At 43.0% G+C, this 21,435-nt stretch overlaps 2 protein-coding genes and 1 pseudogene across 5 annotated transcripts in view; 1 reads left to right on the forward strand and 2 right to left on the reverse strand.

Moving 5' to 3' along the window:
• ATAD5 (ATPase family AAA domain containing 5) overlaps window positions 1-2,044 on the reverse strand; it is a 34,353-nt gene extending 32,309 nt beyond the window's left edge. For both annotated transcript variants that reach the window (XM_061142840.1, XM_061142839.1), the window contains exon 1: window positions 1,606-2,044. In XM_061142840.1, coding sequence (XP_060998823.1) covers window positions 1,606-1,671 — 66 coding nt within the window. In that variant the 5' untranslated portion in view covers window positions 1,672-2,044. The remainder of the gene's footprint in view (window positions 1-1,605) is intronic.
• A 9,692-nt stretch (window positions 2,045-11,736) lies between these two features.
• The window catches only part of CRLF3 (cytokine receptor like factor 3), a 60,411-nt gene continuing 50,712 nt past the window's right edge, over window positions 11,737-21,435 (forward strand). For all 3 annotated transcript variants that reach the window (XR_009692936.1, XR_009692937.1, XM_061142845.1), the window contains exon 1: window positions 11,737-11,910. Coding sequence is in view for 1 of the 3 variants with exons in the window: in XM_061142845.1 (XP_060998828.1) it covers window positions 11,794-11,910 (117 nt within the window). In the remaining 2 variants the exon portion in view is untranslated. The remainder of the gene's footprint in view (window positions 11,911-21,435) is intronic.
• LOC133057949 (large ribosomal subunit protein uL13-like) lies at window positions 15,884-18,612 on the reverse strand (annotated as a pseudogene).

Raw genomic sequence — 21,435 nt, forward strand, 5'->3', positions numbered from 1 at the left:
CTAGAAAATTTAAATGTATTATAAAGCTATCATGATTAAAGCATAGCACTGATGCATGAATAGGCAATTTAATAGAACCGATTAGAAAACCAGAAAAAGAGATATTTAAGAATTGGCATATGACAATAATAGCACTCAAGTCAGTAGGCAAAGAAGTAGTCAATAAAAAGTATTAGGGCAAATCTGGATAAATATAAGGCAAAGTAAATTACAGACACATTAAAGTTTTACCTCTTAAAATGAAGTGATAAATGTGTTAGAAGAAAATGCTAGCGAGTTGGTAGTATTACTATCCTGAACTGATATCAGAGGCAGTATACCATAGGCTCTGGAGTTAGGCAGATCTAAGTTCAAGCGCTGGTTTTGTCAACTACTAGTGTGGGACCTTAAGCAAATTACTTTTAGTTTTGTAATTTACTTCTTCTAACCTAATTTAGATGGTTGGATGGCATCACTGACTCAATGGATGTGAGTTTCAGCAAACTCAGGGAGATAGTGAAGGACAGGGAAGCCTGGCATGCTGCAATTCATGGGGTCACAGAGTCAGACACAATTTAATGACTGAACAACAACCTAATTTATCTTACTTTTAATTACTACTTAACCTGTCATCCGCAGAATGCAGATAATAACACCTCATTACAGAGTTGATATACCCTTCCAATACTGAACAGTAAATATTATTACTATGAAATAACTCTCTAAGCTGGGCATCAAAAGCAGAAACTGTAACAAAAAGATGGGAAAACTGCCCAAACAAAAAGCAAGAACTGTGTGATTCCAGTATTAAAAGTTCTTTTTCACACCTAAGACAAGCAAAGCAACTGCCTTGATTTAGCAAACAAGCACCAGCATAACAACTAATAACAAGCAGACAACAGAACTCAATTCTAAAAAGAAAGTGTCCCAGTTACATAAGTGAATATACATCTTGGCTCACTTCAAGGACATACATACAGCGCATACATACATCAGACAGAATGTGAGCCTGAGATGAAAAGGTGTAAAAATATAGTAACCATCTACTTTAAGATGCTACTTCACTACTTCATGGTGTTAAAAGCTCTTTATAATAACTGCTAGTACATTTCACTGAAACTTGATGTACACAAGAGAATAACAGATGGCAAGGTGGGACTTCTAACTGCAGTATCTTAAGCTATAGAAGAATGAGAAAGTGATTTTTAAATGAAGGGTTCTGTTTGATTCCTGTAGTGACAATCTAATCGGTATTCCTAGAGCAGGTGGATTTGGGTGGACAAGTAGAACTAAAAGATTCTTTTCAACGTTAAAGTTCTCTGCTTCCTTATCATGAACTCAAACCAGACCGTGGGATCCTTCATGACATTCATGGCATTAACCAAGTCCAAAACATACAGTTCCAACATTTCAGGATCTGGGAACTGGTCCTTAACTAGGCATCCTGAAGTCCCCGCAAACATCTCACAATCCTAACGTTTGCCAGGACATCTTCAAGAAACGATACACCCCAGCAATTGTTGAAAACAATGTCACAACTCTTGTGGGGCCTCACCAGGTCCCTCTTTGCCCTCATAGATCCTAAACTAGGATCACTCCTCACAAACGGAGATAATTCAAGCTCACCTCAATCTCGTAGTCCTTCACCAGAGGGGGAGCAGCTGTCGCCGCCATGGCTAGGACCCCCACCATGCTCCTTGCTTTCCGGAATCCCAGTTCCTAGGACCTTGCGCGGCCCGGCCCAGCTTGTCGGGAGGCCATGGAGGCGGCCGACTCCAGCAGGAGCGAGGACCTGGGCCGCGGGGTCCGCCTCGGACTCCCCCGCGCCCAAGACCAGGGGTGGTCGCAGAGGCTGGGCCCAGCTCAGCCGAGTCGAACGCGGGAAGAGGCGATGAGAAAGCGCGGGCAGCGAGAACCCTCGGGCGTGGTCGGTGAGCGCGGGGTGCCCCCAAGGCGGGCACTCCAGTCCTAAGTGATCGGGGCTAGGGGTCCCGCGGGAAAAGCAGGTCGAACGCAGAACCAAGCCCCCGGCTTCGGAGGGAGTTCTTGTCAATTGGGTTTTCGCGCCGACTGGAGCGCAGGGGGCGGAGCTTAGGTTGCTTCCGGAGGCTGCGCGGACGGTGAGCCGAGAGGGCCAAAATACTTCTTTGACAAGCCTGCCGGAGGCGGGACTGTTTGGTCGAGAATCTAAAAGTAGCGGGGAGTTTGCCGATTTCAAACCTCTAACTCCCAATTTCACGCATGAGGATGTGCTTTGACTAAGTCCGTTGGTGGCAAAATTAAAACCGTATACTTTTTTTGGCCGCTTTGTGGGGTCTTAGTTTCCCCACCAGGAATTGAACCGGCACCCTCAGTAGTGAAAACGCGGAGTCCTAACCATTGGACGGGCCAGGGAATTCCCTAAACCCCTATATTTTGATGCCCCAGATTAGCCCCTATTTAAAAGTGAAAATTCAAGAAATACCGGAAAAGAAATAATGATTGATTACACTCCTCCCACACGGACTAAAACGTTATTTTGGCAAAGCTTCCTATTTCGAGACACGCCCCCTTGGGGGATCCAAGATTTCGACTTTTTACTCCGTTTTTTTTCCCTTTTCAGTTCTTTTTCTTATTTGTGTGTGTGTGTGTGTGTGTGTGTGTGTGTGTGTGTGTGTGTGTGTGTGTGTCTGCGACTTTCTAGTCCTAATTGAACTCATTTCTTCCTGTGGATTTTGCCCGCGCGAGCAGCTACGAGCCCACGGTCATCGCCTCAGCTGGCTGCCGTGTGTCCGAATTGTCCCTGGGTACCAGTAGTATGCTAGTTTGTAGTCACGATAATTTCATATATCTTTTGCATTGTTTTCATACATACGTTTAGCTTTACATTTTTTAACATGACACTTGCAATTTACAGACTGTATTTATTTTGTTTGAGTGCATAACTACACGATGTGTAAGAGCTGAAACAAGACATGTAAAAAACCTGTCAAATGATAACGAGAAGCCACCTTGTTCATGGGGTTATACAAACTGATTTTAACTGTTGAGTAATTGTGTCTATCATTATGGTATTTGTTATTGTCTGGACAACAAAAAGAGTACAAATGTCTCCAATGAAATTAGAGGTAATTACATTCTCTTTGAAAATTGTTAACCCTGATAAGGTTAAACTTCTAAGTATAAACTGTTTTGTTGTTTTGGTTTGGTTTGTTTATAACTTGTGTAGAATAAGAACACGCTCTAGGAGGACAGAGAAGAGGAGGAGCAAGAGGCGGAGCTAGAGTTGGATGGCGGGGAGAAGGAAGAGGAATCGATTAGAAAATTACTGAAAAAAAAAGAAAGTCTCTCTGATATGCACCCCCAAATTCAGTTTCTTCCTCTTAGCCGCAAAGGCACCCCATATTACCTATTTGGTGGATAGTATTGCAGACTTTCTTTGAGGGATTCCCTGGTGGCTCAGACGGTAGAGAATCTGCCTGCAATGCTGGACACCTGGGTTCGATCCAGAATTCCACGTATATGGATACATAATGTATGTAAAAGTACATATAAAAGTATCTGTAGAAAAATCTTTAGCTTTGTTTTTCTTTACATGGAAGGTAATAACCTAAATATCACTCACCAATTTTTTTTTTCGTTGTCTTCAAGAGCTAGCCATGATACAGGTCCACTTGATTCATTCTCTTTCATTCCCGAGCATTTCACCCAACTATGCACCTTTCATTTATCCATTTCCTTAGTGATGATCGTTTAAATTGTCTTCAGTTTTCTGTTAGACAAACAGTGATTTGATGAACATTCTTGTCTCCTTGAACACAGGTAGTGCTTTTCCAGGATACACACCTAGATGTGGAATTGCTGGTTTCTAGAGTATGCAGTGCTTTTTAGTCTTCCAAAAAACTACACATTTAAAATGCCTTGTGCTAAAAAAAATAAAATAAAATGCCTTGTGCTGTTAAGCATTTGCACAGAATTTATTTTTAGATACCGAGTTAATATTTTACAGAAATTTATTTAGGAGCTTATGGCATTTATTAATTTTAAATTAAATGAGCTGTCATATTTGTATGGCAATTTAGCATTTACAATGTGCCTGTGTTGTTTTCTATTATCTTCTTCATCTGGCTAATCCTTACTTTTAAAAATTATTATTAGCTTCTATATTCATCCAAGTAATGCCTGTATTTTGTTTAAAATGTCAAATAGCTTCACAAAGCTTTTAATCAAAAAACACCTAATTTCTATTTCAACCCCCAGTTCTATTTCCCAGAGGCAACCACTTTCAAAATTCTTCTAGCACTATAAATATCTGCTTATCTTTAAATAATTCAATATCTTTACACAGCTATTTCTTGATCTAACAATTTTAAACAGTATTCACTAATGTTCTGTTATGGCGGTTAAGGATTTTATTCTCTTGTAACACCACCCTCCACTCTTCCTTTCCTCCCACATTCTCAATATAGCTAAATTATGAAGACTTGTGCACAAATGTTCCTAGACACTTTATTTGTAATAGTAAAAATCTGGGAACAACCTACAAACAGGTAAATTAATAAAAATATCCATTCCATGGAATACTACTCAGCAGTAAAAAAAAAAAAAATGAACTATCAATACATGAAATAACATGGATGAATCTCAAAATCCTTCTGGTGAGTAAAAGAAGCCAAATGAAAAAAGAGTATATACTGCATGATTCTATTTTTCTAAAATTTGAGAAAATGCAAATTAATTTCTACTGACAGGAAGCAGAGCATCATTGCCTGTGTTCAGGAGTTGAAGAAGGCATGGATTACAAAAGAATGCGTTACATGGAAAGTTTGGGGAGTGATAGAAATGTTTGTTGTTTTGGTTATGGTAATGGTTCCCCATGAAAAAGTTAATCACATTATATGTTTTAAATACATGCAGTTTATTGCAAATCAGTTATACTCAATAAAGCTGTTTTAAAAAATTGTTAATGCTGATTGAAGTTTTTCAGCATGGACAGGACTCATTAGTGGGTTCTACAGTAGGATGATCAGAAGATGAACCAGCATTTTCACTGAGGAATTTCCTAGTATTAAGAGGTAGAGGTCTTTTCTCTGGATGAGTTGGTTTCTCCAATCTATTTAGGGGCATGTGTGGGTGCTCAGTCGCTCAGTCTTCTCCAACTCTTTGCAAACCTATGAACTGTAGCCCACCACCAACCTCATCTGTCCATGGGATTCTCCAGGCAAGAATACTAGAGTGGGTTGCCATGCCCTCCTCTAGGGGATCTTCCCAACCCAGGGATCAATCTTATGTCTCCTGCATTGGCAGGTGGATTCTTTACCACTAGTGCCACCTGGGAAACCCCTATTTAGGGGCAGAGGTGTTTATATCTCATGTAGTTTCATGGAAGCAGTAGGGAGGAATCACCTAAATGCATGGACTAGGGCAATGGACCTAAAATATCTAACTCTAATATTAACAGATACCCCCAAGTTAGTCCCATAACTCATTGTAATGTGCTGTGCTATTCATCCTTCCATCCATTCTATAAATATTGAGTATCTGATACATGCCAGCTATGAACAAAGCAGCTGTACACAAAACAGACAAAAATTCCTCTCCTTTTAGGATTTATATTCTAGTTGGTAGACACATATGACACAAATGACAGATAAGTAAAATACATGGCAGTGAGTGACTGAAAGTCACCCAGTCTGGAGAAGGAAATGGCAACCCACTCCAGTATTCTTGCCTGGAAAGGTCCATGGACAGAGGAGCCTGGCGGGCTGCAGTCCATGGGATTACATGACTGAGCATGTGTGCACGAGGGTGGAGGGAGATGGGCTGGTAGCTATAAAGTGGTAGAACTAAAAAAAAAAAAGAAAAAAAAAAGTCATCCAGTCGCGTCTGACTCTTTGGGACCCCATGGGCTATACAGGTAAGGTAGAGCTAAATGCTAAGGAGAAAATAATGCAGGAAATAGGATAAGAAGAGGAATGTCAGAATATAGGTTGTGGGTTTTTTAAGTGACTAAGTATTTTTAAAGGATATATAGCCTGAATTTCCTTGGAGTCTTCAGGGGGAGTCAGCCCATTTCTGAATGGTTCCTCTTCTGCAATTCTGGATATAAATTCTTGCAGTAGTCTTGGGCAATCACTACTCCTCCACTTCCTATCTTCCAAAATTTGTGAAACTCGCTAGTGCTTTTTGTGTTCTCTGCTGTTCCACTCTCCTTCATGGATCACTGCCTTGTCGTGGCTAAGAGGCTTGCGTGACTCAATGAAGCTATGGGGCATGCCATGCAGGACCACCCTAGTTGGATGGGTCATAGTGAAGAGTTCTGACAAAAAGTGGTCCACTGAAGGAGGGAATGGCAAACTAGTCCAATGTTCTTGCTTCGAGAACCCCATGAACAGTATGAAAAGTCAAAAGGATGTGACATGAGAAGGCAAGACCCCCAGGTTGGAAGGTGTCTAATATGCTACTGAAGAAGAGCAGAGGGCAATTATGAATAGCTCCAGAAAGAATGGAGCAGCAGGGCCAAAGCAGAAACGGCACTCAGCTGTGGATGTGTCTGGTGGTGAAAGTAAAGTCCTATGCTGTAAAGAACAATATGGCATAGGAACCTGGAATGTTAGTTTCACGAATCAAGGTAAGTTGGACGTGATCAAGCAGGAGACGGCAAGAATGAACATCTACATCTTAAAAATCAGTGAACTAAAATGGACAAGAATGGGAGAATTTAATACTGATGACCATTATATCTACTATTGTGGGCAAGAATCCCATAGTAGAAATGGAGTAGCCCTTATAGTCAACAAGAGTCCAAAATGCAGTGCCTGCGGGCAATCTCAAAAATGACAGAGTGATCTCTGTTTCCAGGGCAAACCATTCAACATCACAGTAATCCAAGTCTATGTATGCCCCAACCACTGATACTGAAGAAGCTGAAGTTGACCAGTTCTATGATGACCTATAAGACCTTATAGAAGTAACACCAAAGAAAGACATCCTTTTCCTCACGGGATTGAAATGGAAAAGTAGGAAGTCAAGAGATAACCTGGAGTAACAGGCAAGTTTGGCTTTGGAGTACAAAATGAAGCAAGGCAAAGCTAACAAGAGTTTTGTCAAGAGAACCCACTAGTCATAGCAAACACTCTCTTCCATCAATGCAAGAGACAACTCTACATGTGGACATCATCAGACAGTCAATACCAAAATCAGATTGATTATGTTCTTTGCAGCCAAAGATGGAGAAGCTCTATACAGGTCAGCGAAAACAAGACCTGGAGCTGACTGTGGCTCAGATCATGAACTCCTTATTGCCAAATTCAGGCTTCAACTGAAGAAAGTAGGGAAAACCACTAGGCCATTCAGGTATGACTTGAATTAAATCCCTTATGATTATACAATGGAGGTGACAAATAGATTCAAGGGATTAGATCTGATAGAGTGCCTGAAGAATTATGGACAGAGGTTGGTAACATTGTACAGGAGACAGTGATCAAAACCATCCCAAAGAAAAACAAATGCAAGAAGGTAAAGCAGTTGTCTGAGGAAGTTTTACAAATAGCTGAGGAAAGAAAAGAAATGGAAGGGAGAGGAGAAAGAGAAAGATACACCCAATTGAATGCTGAGTTCCAGAGAATAACAGAGATAAGAAGGCCTTCTTCAGTGAACAATGCAAAGAAATAGAGGAAAACAATAGAATGGGAAAGACTAGAGATCTCTTCAAGAAAATTGGAGCTATCACGGGAATATTTCATGCAAGGATAGGCATGATAAAGGACAGAGACAGTAAAGACCTAACAGAAGCAGAAGAGACTAATAGGTAGCAATAATCCAGATAACCATGATGGTATGGTCATTCACCTAAAGCTTGACATCCTGGAGAATGAAGTCAACTGGGCCTTAGGAAGAATTTCTAAGAACAAAGCTAGTGGAGGTAATAGAATTCCAGCTGGGCTATTTAAAATCCTAAAAGATGATGCTGTTAAAGGACTGCATTCAATATGTGAGCAAATTTGGAAAACAGCAGTGGCCACAGGACTGGAAAAGGTCACTTTTCATTCCAATCCCAAAGAAAGGCAATGCCAAAGAATGTTTAAACTACCATACAGTTGCACTCATTTCACATGCTAGCAAGGTTATACTCAAAATCTTTCAAGATAGGCTTCAGTAATACATGAACTGAGAACTTTGAGATGTACAAGCTGGGCTTAGAAAAGGCAGAGGAACCATAGATCAAATTGCCAACATTCATTGGATCATAAAGAAAACAAGGGAATTCCAGAAAAACATCTACTTCTGTTTCATTGACTATGGTAAACCTTTGACTATGTGGCTCACAACAAACTGTGGAAAAGTCTTACAGAGACAGGAATACCAGACCACCTTATCTGTCTCCTGAGAAACCTGTATGCAGGTCAGGAAGTAATAGTTAGAATCAAACATGGAACAACTGACTGGTTCAAAATTGGGAAAGGAGTACAACAAGTCTGTATATCATCACTCTGTTTATTTAACTTCTATGCAGAGTACATCATGTGAAATGCGAGACTGGATGACTCACAAGCTGGAACCAAGATTGATGGGAGAAATAACAACAACCTCAGATATGCAGATGATACCACTCTAATAGCAGAAAGTAAAGAGGAACTAAAGAGCCTCTTGATGAGGGTGAAAGAGGAGAGTGAAAAAACTGGCTTGATCATGGCAACCAGTCCCTTCACTTCATGGCAAATTGAAGGGGGAACAGTGGAAGCAGTGACAGGTTTTATTTTCTTGGGCTCCAAAATCACTGCGGACAGTGACTGCCACCACGAAATTAAAAGACGCTTGCTCCTTGGAAGAAAATCTATGACAAACCTAGACAGCATATTAAAAAGCAGACACACACACACACACACACACACACACACACACACACACACAAAAAGCAGAGACACCACTTTGCCAACAAAGGTCCATATAGTCAAAGGTATAGTTTTTTTCAGTAGTCATGTATGGATGTGAGAGTTGAACCATGATGTAGCCTGAGTGCTGTAGAACTGATGCTTTCTAATTGTGGTGCTGGAGAAGACTCTTGAGCGTTCCTTGGACTGCAAGGAGATCAAACCAGTCAATCCTTAAAGAAATCAACCTTGAACATTCATTGGAAGGACTTATGCTGAAGCTGAAGCTCCAATACTTTGGCCACCTGGTGTGAAGAGCTGACTCATTGGAAAATTCTCTAATGTTGGGGAAGATTGAAGGAAAAAAGGAGAGCAGGGTGACAGAGGATGAGATGGTTACATAGCATCACTGACTCAATGGACAAAAATTTGAACAAACTCTGGGAGATGGTGAAGGACAGGGGAAGGACAATCTATGGGGTTGCAAAAAGTTGGTCACAACTTAGTGACTGAACAACAACAAAAACATGTGAAATCTTCTCAGACCAGGGGTTGAACTGGTGTCCCCTGCATTGGCAGGTGGATTCTTAACCACTGGACCACCAAGGAAGTCCCCTAATCCAGTTTTAAACTCCTTAAGTTGTTATTTTAATAGGTTTTCAGGAGGGAAAAGAGAGACCCACGTGGGGACATGCCAAGAAAAACCTTAAGACTCACCTCAGAAGCTATTTTTTCCAAGAAACTTTCCCTGGTACCTTCTTCCTTCCACTTTACCTTTGGCTGGATTAGGCAGCAGGTTTCTGTGCTTCTTCTCATTGCATTCAATGTATTAGAATACAAATTTCTGTATTTATCTTTGTATGATTCCCCCTAGTCGACTATGAAGGCAAGTCCTAGGTCTCATTCCTGTTTTGATTCCCAATACTTGGCACAGAGTCAGACACATACCTTACACTCTATAAATATTTTGTACATAAGTATGTGCTTTTACCTGGCCATATTAACCAGACTTTGCACACTCCCTGTAAGGAAGACATTTCCATTATTGTCAATTTTTACAAATGTAGCTCACACATGTTTCCAAAATTGCTAGTCTCCTAAATAAAATTTTCGTGCTTTTTGGCAAATGACATGTACTCAGTACACGGAGAAAAATGGAAGATGTCATTTTCTCCCCAATATTATACCATTTTCTCTTGATAACCATCACTGTTGTTATTCTGGAATACACACTTCTCCCACTTGACTGATGTACTTGGCAGTGGTGGTTTAGTCGCTAGGTCATGTGTGACTCTTAGGACCCCATGGACTGTAGCCCGCCGGGCTCCTCCATCCATGGGATTTCCCAGGCAAGAATACTGGATCTTCCTGATCCAGGGATCGAACCCAGTTGAGATCTTCTGGAGATTTTCTGAGTACCTGTTAACCTTCTTAACCTGAACTCCATGGCCCTTACTTTGCTCAACTTCATCTCTAGATGTATTTCAGTCCTTCCTCTCCAGTCAAAGTGGTCTGTTCCTCCTTCCTTACAGAATCCACTTAGATTCCTGCCTGCCTTATATCCTTCCCCACTTGGTTTTGTCCTACCTGGGGTGCCTTTCCTGACTCCTTTTTGTTTAGTTAATGCCTTGATTCATTCCACAGATACTTGTTGAGCATCTGTGGAGTGCCTGGCTAGTTTAGGATAATTTCCCACTTTCTCCAGAAGTGCTTTCCTTTTCTAAACTTCTCTAATCTCAAGTGTCATTTACTTAGCACAAAACAGTATGGTAGAAAGAACATGAGAGTCTGGCCCAGGAAAACTGAAATCTAGCCGCTAGTACAGATTCATTGTGTAACCTTGAGGCAGTCTATTTCTGAGGGAAAGCAAGTCTACCACACTTGGCCAGGGGTCAGGAAACTATGTGTGGTGTGTGCTAAGTCACTTCAGTAGTGTCTGATTCTGCAACCCTATGGCCTGTAGCCCTCCAGTTTCCTCTGTCCATGGTGTAAATCTGACCTACCACCTGTTTTTATTGGCCTCCTGAATGAAGAATGTTTCTTACCTTTCAAAGTAGTTGAAAAAAAGATGCAAAGTATATTTTGTGACACATGACAATTAGGTGAAATTCAAATTTGTGTCCATAAGTATTATTTGCACATAGTCACGCCCACTTACTTACTATATTGCAACGGAGGCCTTATGGCCAGCCAAGCTCCACATTTTCACTACCTGGCCGGTACAGAAAAAGCTTGTCTTGGAATTCTGGCAGGATTGAGGTACCTACCGGGGGGGCCCACGCTTAGGCCTCTGTCTTGACTCCTTTATAAGACTACGAGCTTCTGGGTGGCGGGTGATCCCTCTGAGCCTGGTGACTGGCTCACGGTAACCTCCTAAACCACTGGCCGCTGCAGGAATGCTCGTTCACTGAGTCAATGGACATGAGTTTGAGTAAACTCCGAGAATTGGTGATGGACAGGGAGGCCTGGCATGCTGCAGTCCCTGGGGTCGCAAGGAGTCGGGCACGACTGAGCGACTGAACTGAACTGAACTGAAAACAATAATTTAAGAGCCATTGGGGTTGAAATCCCGACGGCTTGAGAAAATTGATTCCTCCCTCTGTCCTTGTCTTTCCTCCTCTGTGGAACAGAGGTGTAAGAAGGCCTGGCAGTGAAACGCCAGAAGGAGATAAGTTGTGCGAAGCACTTCGCGGAGGTGGAGTCATTAATCCTTCGTTGGCTCCACGCGGACTGGGAGGAACGCCTGCGGGCCAGGCGCGGCGCAGGAGCGCCGCCGGGCGGGAGACGCAGGCGGCGCTGGGACCCTGACGCCGGTTTCGCGCCGCTGTCAATCAAGGCCTCCGCGGGGCGGGGTGGGGCGGGGCTTCCGCCTGCCCTCGGCGGTACCCGGCCGCTCGGCGGCGCCTGGGACAGTCGGGAACCGCGCCCGCCGCCGCCGGCCGCGCGGCCGGACGAGGGGACGATGGAGCTGGAGCCCGAGCTGCTGCTGCAGGAGGCCCGCGAGAGCGTGGAGGCGGCGCAGAGCTACCGCCGGGAGCTGAGCCAGAGGCTGCAGGGGCTGCGGGAGGCGCGGAGGCAGGTCGGAGGGCCGCGCCCGCCGGGGCGCTGTGGGCCCCAGGGAGGGCGCGGGGTGCCCGGCGGTGGGCGAGCGCAGGGAAGGCTGCGGGGGGCGGGAGTGTCCGGACACTCTGAAGGGAGGAGGGAAGCGGCTCTGAAGGCGCTGGAGACCTGGCTGGGTGTGAGGAAGGGGGAGGTGGGCTCTGAGGGGCGTGGGGGGAGGGGGTCTTGAGAGGAAGAGACGCGTTTGGGGAATGGTGGGAGGGTGTGAGAGGTGTTTCCTAAACTGTGTGGGGCGATGCTGGGGCTGCGAAGGACTGCGAGGTTGGGGGGAGTCAGGGATCGCAGCAGAAACCCAGGGCGTTGCAGAGCGTGGTCAAGATTGCGAGAGTTGGGGGCGGTGGAGGTTCTTTGGAAAACCTGCCTTGCGGATGGAGATTGAGTTTAGAGAGCTCGAGGAAAATGTAGGGCAGTGAGTTGGGAGAGCGCAGACTGGAGGCAAAATGGGCCGTGGAAGGGAAGGACTAAAGAGAGGGACAGAGACGGGAGGCGAAGCAGCAGAGTTAACACTAAATGAATGGAATTAGTGTCTGAAAGTGGTCTTTAATATCTCTTATGATCTTGAATGCATTAAAAAAAAATTTAGCGGGATCCCATTCTAGCGAGTTTGGATTTTAAAGTGAAACTGTGTGGAAAGGGCAAGGAAGGAAAATGAAACCCTTGAGGGATGGGATACAAAAGTGTAGGGAAATGGAAAAACAGATTTAAAGACAGACGAGTCGAGAGGAGAAGCTAAATATACTTTCAAGTGACAGCAGTTATCTGCTCCGTGGGGACCTGGTCCTCAAAGATATAGGAAAGCCACATGGTTTTTCCACACCCTGGAACATATAGGGGAAAAGATATAACCCGCGGCCAGTGTGTAGTAGGACAGATAATCCTCGAGCAACTTAATTCAGGTGTTTAATAAGTGCTTTTTGAATCAGTGGGATTCCAGGTGAGTGGAATCATTTGAGTGAGTGGCATTTTTCTTCATCACGCTTGTCACTAATCTATTTGGTCATCCTAGTAGCGCTCATGCTGCAAAGAATCTGAAAATTACAACTAGTTGAATAGTGCTGTGATGAGAGTGCCTTTGGGTATTCTCATCACTAAGGTTACTCAGCATGCTTGAGGTTTTATATATTTTAAAATTCTTGTAGGTTTTTTAAAAATTTATTTTCACTTTTGACTCTGCCAGGTCTTCATTGCTTTTTGTGCTGGGTCTTCGTTGCCTTTGCCTGGGCATACTGTAGTTGCGGCAAGTGGGGGCTACTCTCTAGTTGCGGAGCGCAGACTTCTCAGTTGCAGTGGCTTCTCGTGTTGCATAGCCCTCTAGAGCCAGAGGGCTTCGGTAGTTGCAGCATGCAGACTCAGTAGTTGTGGCTTAGTTGCTCTGCAGCATGTGGGATCTTCCTGAAGCAGGAATCGACCCAGTGTCCTCTGCGTTGGCTGGCAGATTCTAATCCACTGTGCCGTCAGGGAAGTCCTAAAATTCTTGTAGATTTTTAAATGAAGGCCAGGCATCATTTGTAGTTTAGTAGCAAATCTGAGAGGGAAATCTAGGTATGGTGATCCTGACTTGATGAATACTTTTTAAGGCCTTCCAATACATTCATCTTGATTTCCACTTCACAACATCTGTATTATTCCTTCTGCTATTGTGAAACAGAGGTTCTAAATCTAGGGTATGTTTAAATAGAAATTTAAGTATCTCTTATTATATGATTAATGTTTCAGCCAGTTAAGATATCTTATATATGGAAAAAAAAAAAAGATATCTTATATATGAATGAGACTGTTGTTTAAGTGTATCAACAGTTAAGAAACAGTAGAGTTGATATTATCTTCCTTGATGGCTCAGTGGGTAAAGAATTTACCTGCAGTGCAGGAGACACAGAAGACACCGGTTCGATCCCTGGGTCAGGAAGATCCCCTGGAGGAGGAAATGGCAACCCACTCCAGTATTCTTGCCTGGAGAATCCCATGGACAGAGGAGCCTGGTGTACTACAGTCCATGGGGTCGCAAAGAGTTGGACACAACTAAGCAACTAAATGCACACCCAGAGTTGATATTAAATGAATGAATGAGCTTAGCACCTGGGAGTAGTGCTTATTAATTTCTCATGAGTTATTGAACACATTAGAACAATTCAGTATGATCTCATTCTGAGTTTCCAAACCTACATTCTTTAAAATTCTATGTCCAGCAATTTAAATACGGGACACACTTCCCTATAATTTAGTGGAGTTTGGTGTGGGGTTTCGTTTTGTTTTGGAGGCCCATTGTCTCGGGCTTGAAGCAGAAAACAGTAAGAGAACATCCATTATGCTTAAATTCTCAATAACATTGCCTTCCAAGTAGACTGAGTAATATGGTAGTTCGCTTGTGTGAACTGAAATGTGTTTTGTGCCAGTTCCAGTGGCTTCTGCTTCTATTGGGCTGGCCAAAAAGTTTGTAAGATCGTAAGGAAAAACCTGAACAGACTTTCTCGTCAACCCAATAAAAGCTTTAATTCTCTCTCAGAGTTCTTTCTAGTGGCTTGTACACGTTTGGATTTGGAGAATAAGTCCTCTATCAATTTGCAATCTAAGGAGGATCTGTGTTACAAAAATGTTATCAAAATAAGCAGCTGCTTTTGTTTAGTGGTTAGGATATTTTTAGGGTTCCAGTCATTTTCAGAATAACTACATAAAATATATGGCTTTTCAGTCAAAGATTTTGTGTGGGGGATGAATGAGAGAGCAGAGAAAAAGGATGCTCCCTTCGTATATATTTTTTACTTGCTGATTTTACTTCCTTATAGAATTTTTAAAATTGATGTATAATTTACAGACCATACAATCCATACCTTAAAATGTACAATTCAGCAGTTTTTAGTGTATTTGCAAAGTTGTGCAACCATCACCACTGTCTGTTTCCAGAACTTTTTCATCACCCCAAAAAAGAAATGCTTTCTGTCTCTATTTGGATTTGCCTATTTAGCAAATGTCATAAAAATGAAACCATACTGAATGTGACCCCTTGCGACTGGCTTCTTTGACTTAGGCATAATGTTTTCAAGTTCATTCATGGGGTAGCATGTATCGATACTTTAGTTCTTTTTGTGGCTGAATAATATTTTGTGGATAAAGCATGTTTTATGTTTCCATCCATCAGCTGATAGACATTTGGGTTGATTTCACTTTTTGGCTATTATGACTAATGTTGCTGTGAACATTCATGGATGAATTTCCGTGTGGATATTTGTATATTTGAGAATATACTTAGGAATTGCTGGGTCATGTGGTAGCGCTTTGTTTAACGTTCTCAAGAACTCTTGGCATACTCTTTATCTTTGTTTTTGTTTCTTACCCTTTAAAAATCTCTCATGAAATTTGCCTCCTGTTAGGAAATCATGTCTGAAAGTTTAGAAGGAACAAGAGTAACGTCTTTTACTGTCAATCTTTTCAAGTCAAAAACAACTGCCAGCATGCAGCAGTTTCTCCTCTTGTGGTTAAGTTGAAGCCTTACCCTCTGTCTTCAGAGAAAAGGAAGTTCTGTGTAGGAATGAAGTATACTCAGTAACTCTTACTGTTTGAATGTGTTAAACATTAGACAACTTTATTGTCTTCAGGAAATCAGATGATATTTACAGTCAACTTGGCCTCACTGATGTTGAAATCATTAAGAATAGTTCTATATAGCTCCCTGGAATCCTTGGTATTAAGATGTAAATGCCAAGGAAATCAACTCCCACCATCTTTGAATACTTATCTGTTCATTCATTTGATGAATATGTATTGGGTGCCTCCTGTGGGTCAGAAATACTTCTACGTCCTAGAAATACTGTGGTCAGGGAAACAGACCACTGCCCTCACAGATGTAATCTTTTCCTTCTGTGGCTAATCATTAGACTTCCGCCTCAAAACAAAACAAACAGGAGAAATCTAAATTCTTGTGTATTCGTTTTCAGATTTCACTTCCATTGTGTTCTTCATCCCTTGTTTATTTCTACAGGTTTGACTTTCCTGCTTATTGTGAGTAGAGATAGCTGATTAGGATGTCACTTGTCAGCTGGCCAGTCAGAGATGCCTCACGGAGTGACACCAGTGATGACATTGCATAGTCCAGGGCCTCATCTTTAAGCCTTGCAGGTCCAGAAGCTCCCATCTTTGTACATTATCAAAGGGGGGTTAGTTTGAAGTACTGGAGATGGTAGAAATACCGATATTCCAATCCGTGTACAGTTAATATTTCACTCCATAAAATAAATGTGTTGGCCATCACGTGCCTCTAATTAGTGTGATTCAGTGTCTCAGAGGGTGCTGACCAGAGCAGATATCTGCTCTTTCAGAATAATGGACCAATCCTGGTGTCTAATTAAGATACTCTTTGGTGAGGACCCTTCCCAGCTCTGGCCAGTGGGTGTCCCTTTGATTATTGCTACTGCAAGCATGGTCTAGGACTACAGTAGGGGCATCCTGACCTGAGAGCTGATGAAGAATGCAGGAATCAGGCCCCACCCAGGCCTCCTGAATAGTCATCTGTACTTTAACAGTATTGCTGGGTGTGATGCGTATGCACATTAAACACTGAGGCACAGGGCCTTGGAGTGTACCATTAACACTTCATCAGCTCTCTGCCGATTTAACCCTTAGATATGTTGTTGTAAATTGTTGTGGTTTATCATCAAGTTTTTTTAAGTAATTTTATTTTTATTATTTATTTTTGGCTGTGATGGGTCTTTATTGCTGGGAGGGCCCTTCTCTAGTTCTGGGGAGTGGGAGCTACTCTTTAGTTCTGGTGCATGGGCTTCTCACCTGTGGCTTCTCTTGTCTTGGAGTGTGGGCTCCAGTAGTTCCAGCACGCGGGCTCAGTAGTTGCAGCTCCTGGGCTCCAGAGCACAGGCTCAATAGTTGTGGCACCTGGGCTTTGGTATGTGGGATCTTCCCAGGTCAGGGATGGAACCCGTGTCTCCTGCATTGGCAGGTTGATTCTTTACCACTGAGCCACCAGGGAAGCCCTAGCCTCAAGATTAAAATGATGTTTGAAATTGCGTGGGTTTGTTAGATAGTTATACAATGACAGACAGGAGATTAATTGACAATCTCAAGCCACCACTTGTTTTAGCATGTCTTAAACATCTTTAATGCAACCATTTGTCTCTCATGGTATTTTGTTTTCAGATTTTTTTCTTTAAAAATAATCTATTAGTTTTGGATCACAAAATATAGGAAAGACACAAAGGGGATGCCTGTGACCACTTGACTGCACTTCCTTTCCATAAACTCTTTTTTAAAATCCCAGACCTAAAATAAATGAAAAAAATAAAATCAAATCCCAGACCTGTGCTGCCCAAGCATTCTCTCACATCCTAACAGGTGCAGAGTATAGTATCCGACCACGTGGAAACCTTAAACACACACCCTGCAGCGATGTGGGATCCTTTCCAATTAAGTCTTCCAGCTCACTTTTGCCAGTATTGCAACTGCACTGGTTATTCCAACTATGTCCTAAAGCTCATGAATGAATAGGTCCCAAATGATGCCTGCACAGCCCTCCACTTTTTAAAAGGCCTTTCTTAAACAGCTGGGCTTCCCAGGTGGCACAGTGGTAAAGAATATACCTGCCACTGCAGGGAACGCAAGAGACGTGGGTTTGATCCCTGGTCGGGAAGATTCCCTGAAGTAGGAAATGGCAGCCCACTCCAGTATGCTTGCCCGGAAAATTCCATGGACATGAGAAGCCTGGCAGGCTACAGTCCATAGGTTGCAAAGAATCGGACATGACTGAGCATGCGTTAAATAGCAGTGACTAAGGCCCCTTGGCTATACGCAGTCTTCTAAGGCCCAGGCTGCCTGTGGCACCTGGATGGCAGCCCCTAGGGGTCCCCCACATCCTAGGGTGGCGATGGAGGAAGGGCAGGCCAGGCGAAGCATGAAGAATAAATAGTCAATTTAATTGGGCTCAGACTAGAAATCCATGAGTCTTGAGGACCTCTGTGAATCTGTCAGTTTCCTTCCCTGTGTTCTTTTCAGCCTGCTTCCACAGCTTCATGAGCTGCTGCTTTTTCCAACAGTGAGTCTTGGCCTTCTCCTTTCTCTTCTCCTCCAGGGTGGCTGTTACCACCTGGTGGGACTTCCAGCCAGCCTCATGAGCCAGACACCTTAGGTGTAGGCGAACTTCGGAATAGGCTTCAGACTTACAAGCTTGAGGGCAGCAGGAACCACCATCGGCGTTTTCCTTTCACGGGGTGGCGGGATCCCATCAAACAGCTTGAGGCGGCCCGGAGCGGCTGGGCCACGCTTGGTCTTGTGGGCCGCCTGCCTTGCGCTGTCTGCCGGAAGGTATGTCTGGGGGCTCGGAAGTGGTCGGGGCCCCCAGAGGGCTTGGTGTTCATCTGCTTGCAGAGAAAGGCCGGGCACTTCCGCGTCCTTCTGTGGGAGTTGTCAGCAGCGCTGATGCCCTCACATGCAGGGCCGCAGCCTTCCGGCCCAGAAGCACCCGCTTGGCCACGACTGCTGCCAGGGGCCCAGGAGGTGGCCTCGGCCAGCGAGCCCCAGGACTCTCCATCGTTTTCAGCAGCCGCCTGGGAAAGCTGTTTCCAAACTTTTAAATAGTTGATTTCAGCTGCTTTTTTGAGGATCTTAACTAGAAACCTTGGTATTCCTAATGTACCATACCAGATTCTCCGTAGATCATTATTCCCACAGGATTTGAAAACACAGAGCGTACTTAAGACTCAGTGTGGAGATCTCAGTGCAGGGAAAAATAAAAGTTATTTCAGAAAACCAGGGCAGGAAGTCTTAGTAGCTCAGCAAAGAAAAGAAAGCTACTATTGCTTCTTTTATCTCCCACTTCCCCTCCGTTACCCATTTTCAAAACAGTCCAAAAATCTGTTTGAAAATAATTTGTTACTGCAGTATTACTTAAAATATTCCTTTTGTGTCCTGTGTGTGTGTGCGCTCAGTTGTGTCAGACTCTGTGTGACCCCCCTAGACTGTATAGCCCGCCAGGCTCCTCTGTCCTTGAAATTTTCCAGGCAAGAATACTGGAGTGGGTTGCCATTTCCTTCTCCAGGGGATCTTCCTGACCCTGGAATCGAACCCATGTCTCCTGCTTTGGCAGGCGGATTCTTTACCACTGAGCCACCTGGGAAATCCATTATAGTGTCCTAAGAAAAGGTTAAATCCCAAGCTGGAGAAACCTAAAAAGAGATGAAATAGTTTGAAGATAACTCATAATTCTATTTACAGACAACCACTGTTAACATTTTGGTGTATCCTTCTAGACATTTTGTCAAATTGAAAAACTACTGTATATGCAACTTTATATCTGCTTTTTTCTTTTGGCTAGTGTTATATCATAAGCATTTATTATGACAGATTTCCCACGTACAGTCTAATTTTTAATCTAGAGGTTAATTAAAATTACCTAGGTACTTATAGAGCATTTGTTGGTGTGCTGAAAAGTATTGACTCAGATATGTCAAAATACAAAACAGAAGCAAAGCTCTAGAAGCAAAACTAAATAATCAACCACTAAGGGGAAAAAAGCCGCACATATATTTGTGTGCACAAGACCACATATTTACATTGGCTTTTTAGTCATCTTTTCTCAAACAAGTCTTCACAAATTGTCTTTAAACACAGCACCCTGAAAGCTGCTTGTTGAGTCCAAACTCACTTGAAATATAGTAGGAAATGAGAATTCATAAAAGCATTTGGAATTAATAATGTTAAATTCAGGGAGCTTAAGTAAAAAGTGTGTGAATGTCACAGAAGGGCCCGGTTTCTTCCTGTCTAGGATTGCTTTTCTTCAAGATAGAGTGTGATGTAAATTTAATTTTGATAGAGAAGAACTGTTCTTATTACTAGAAACCTGGTAAATTATATGACTAATTTGTGATCTTCAAAGCCAAACAAATGTAGGACAGGCTTTGGGTTTTTTTGTGTGTGTGGAGGGAGTCCACTGGGAGCTTAGTTCACTGACTAAAGATCCAACCTGGGCCCTCGCAGTGAAAGCACCAAGTCCAAACCACTGGACTCCCAGGGAGTTCCCAGGACAGGCTTTTATTATTATTTAAGAATATTTATTAATATTTATTCATTTGACTGCGCAGGGTCTTAATTGTGCCATGTGGGATCTTTGATCTTTTCGTGGCAGCCTGCGGGATCTCGTTGCCTGACCAGGGATCAAACCCAGGCCCCTGCATTGAGAGCACACAGTCTTAGCCACTGGACTACCTGCGAAGTCCCATGCTTTTCTTATTGAGGGATATCCATGAGGCATTTATATTTGCAGTTATTTTATTTGCATTTGCCCCTGTTAATCATAAGACCTTGAGACATTTAACTTTCCCAACTCCTCACTTTCCTATCTGTACAATGAGGATAAGGATAGGACCTACTTTATTTGGCCACTGTGGGAATTAAAGGGAGAAATGTATTTAAAATGTTTAGCACAGTGCCTGGGACTTATGAACTGCTTAATAAACATTAGCTGTAGAACTAATACCACTATATTATTATTCAGGGTGACCTCCCCTACTTCTCCCCTGGCAACTAATTCTTGAAACGTCTCCTCTCCTTTCCAGCAGAATGGCCTTTTTGAGCTCTGATGGCAGTTTGTGGCTGTCCCACTTACATAAGAACTTAATACTTTTTTACTATAGTTTCGTGGGCATGCAACTATCTCCTTTACTAGAATGACACAGTTTTCTGAGGTCAGGATCATGGTTTACTCATCTTTATAACCCCAGTTCCTGGCACATACTAAAGCTCAATAAATATTGAATGAGTGCCTTTATGAATGTTGTGGGGGTACTTTTGCAGACATTCTTTTTAGATCGTTCGTGGCCTTGATTATATGCACCCTATTCGCTAATGCAGATAATCACGAATTAAACATTTGTTTTGTCATGATTTGGTTATTTGTTGCTACATAATAAACTATGTCAGAGCATAATGGCTTAAAAGGCAGTCACTTGCTTAGTGTTCTGGGGACTGACTGGGGCTCAGCTGGGCAGTTCTCCTGATTTTGCTGGCAGCTCTCCTGTAATTGCAGTCAGATGGCAGCTGAGGCTGGAATGTTCAAGATGGAATATTTACTTACCTGTTTGGAGCCTTAAATGGTAGCAGGGCTCAGCTGGAATGCTGGCGTGGCTGGCTCTCTCTTCCTCCCGCCCCTCCCACTTTCCTCCCCTCTCCACTTGGTCTCTCAAGAAGAATAGCCATGCTTCATGAATGGCAGCTCAGACCCCTCAAAGTGCAGAAGCAGAAGTTGCCAGATCATCTCAAGTCTGCGGCCTGGAGCCAGCACAGCTCAGCTCCACTCTGTGACGATGCACGGATGACTGCGTCGCTAGTCACCGCCCAGCCTGTATTTTCAGGGAGAGGTCTCTACAAGGATCTGAGTGCCACAAGGCATAGTTTGTGGCTCCCTGGGGCCATTAATGTAATAGACTGCCAAATCATAGAGTAAAGTTTTCCTTTTAAAAGTTTAGTAAAAAAAAATAAATAAAAG

The sequence above is a fragment of the Dama dama genome, chromosome 5 (genome assembly GCF_033118175.1).
Source record: "Dama dama isolate Ldn47 chromosome 5, ASM3311817v1, whole genome shotgun sequence".
In the NCBI taxonomy this organism is placed as follows: Eukaryota; Metazoa; Chordata; class Mammalia; order Artiodactyla; family Cervidae; genus Dama; species Dama dama.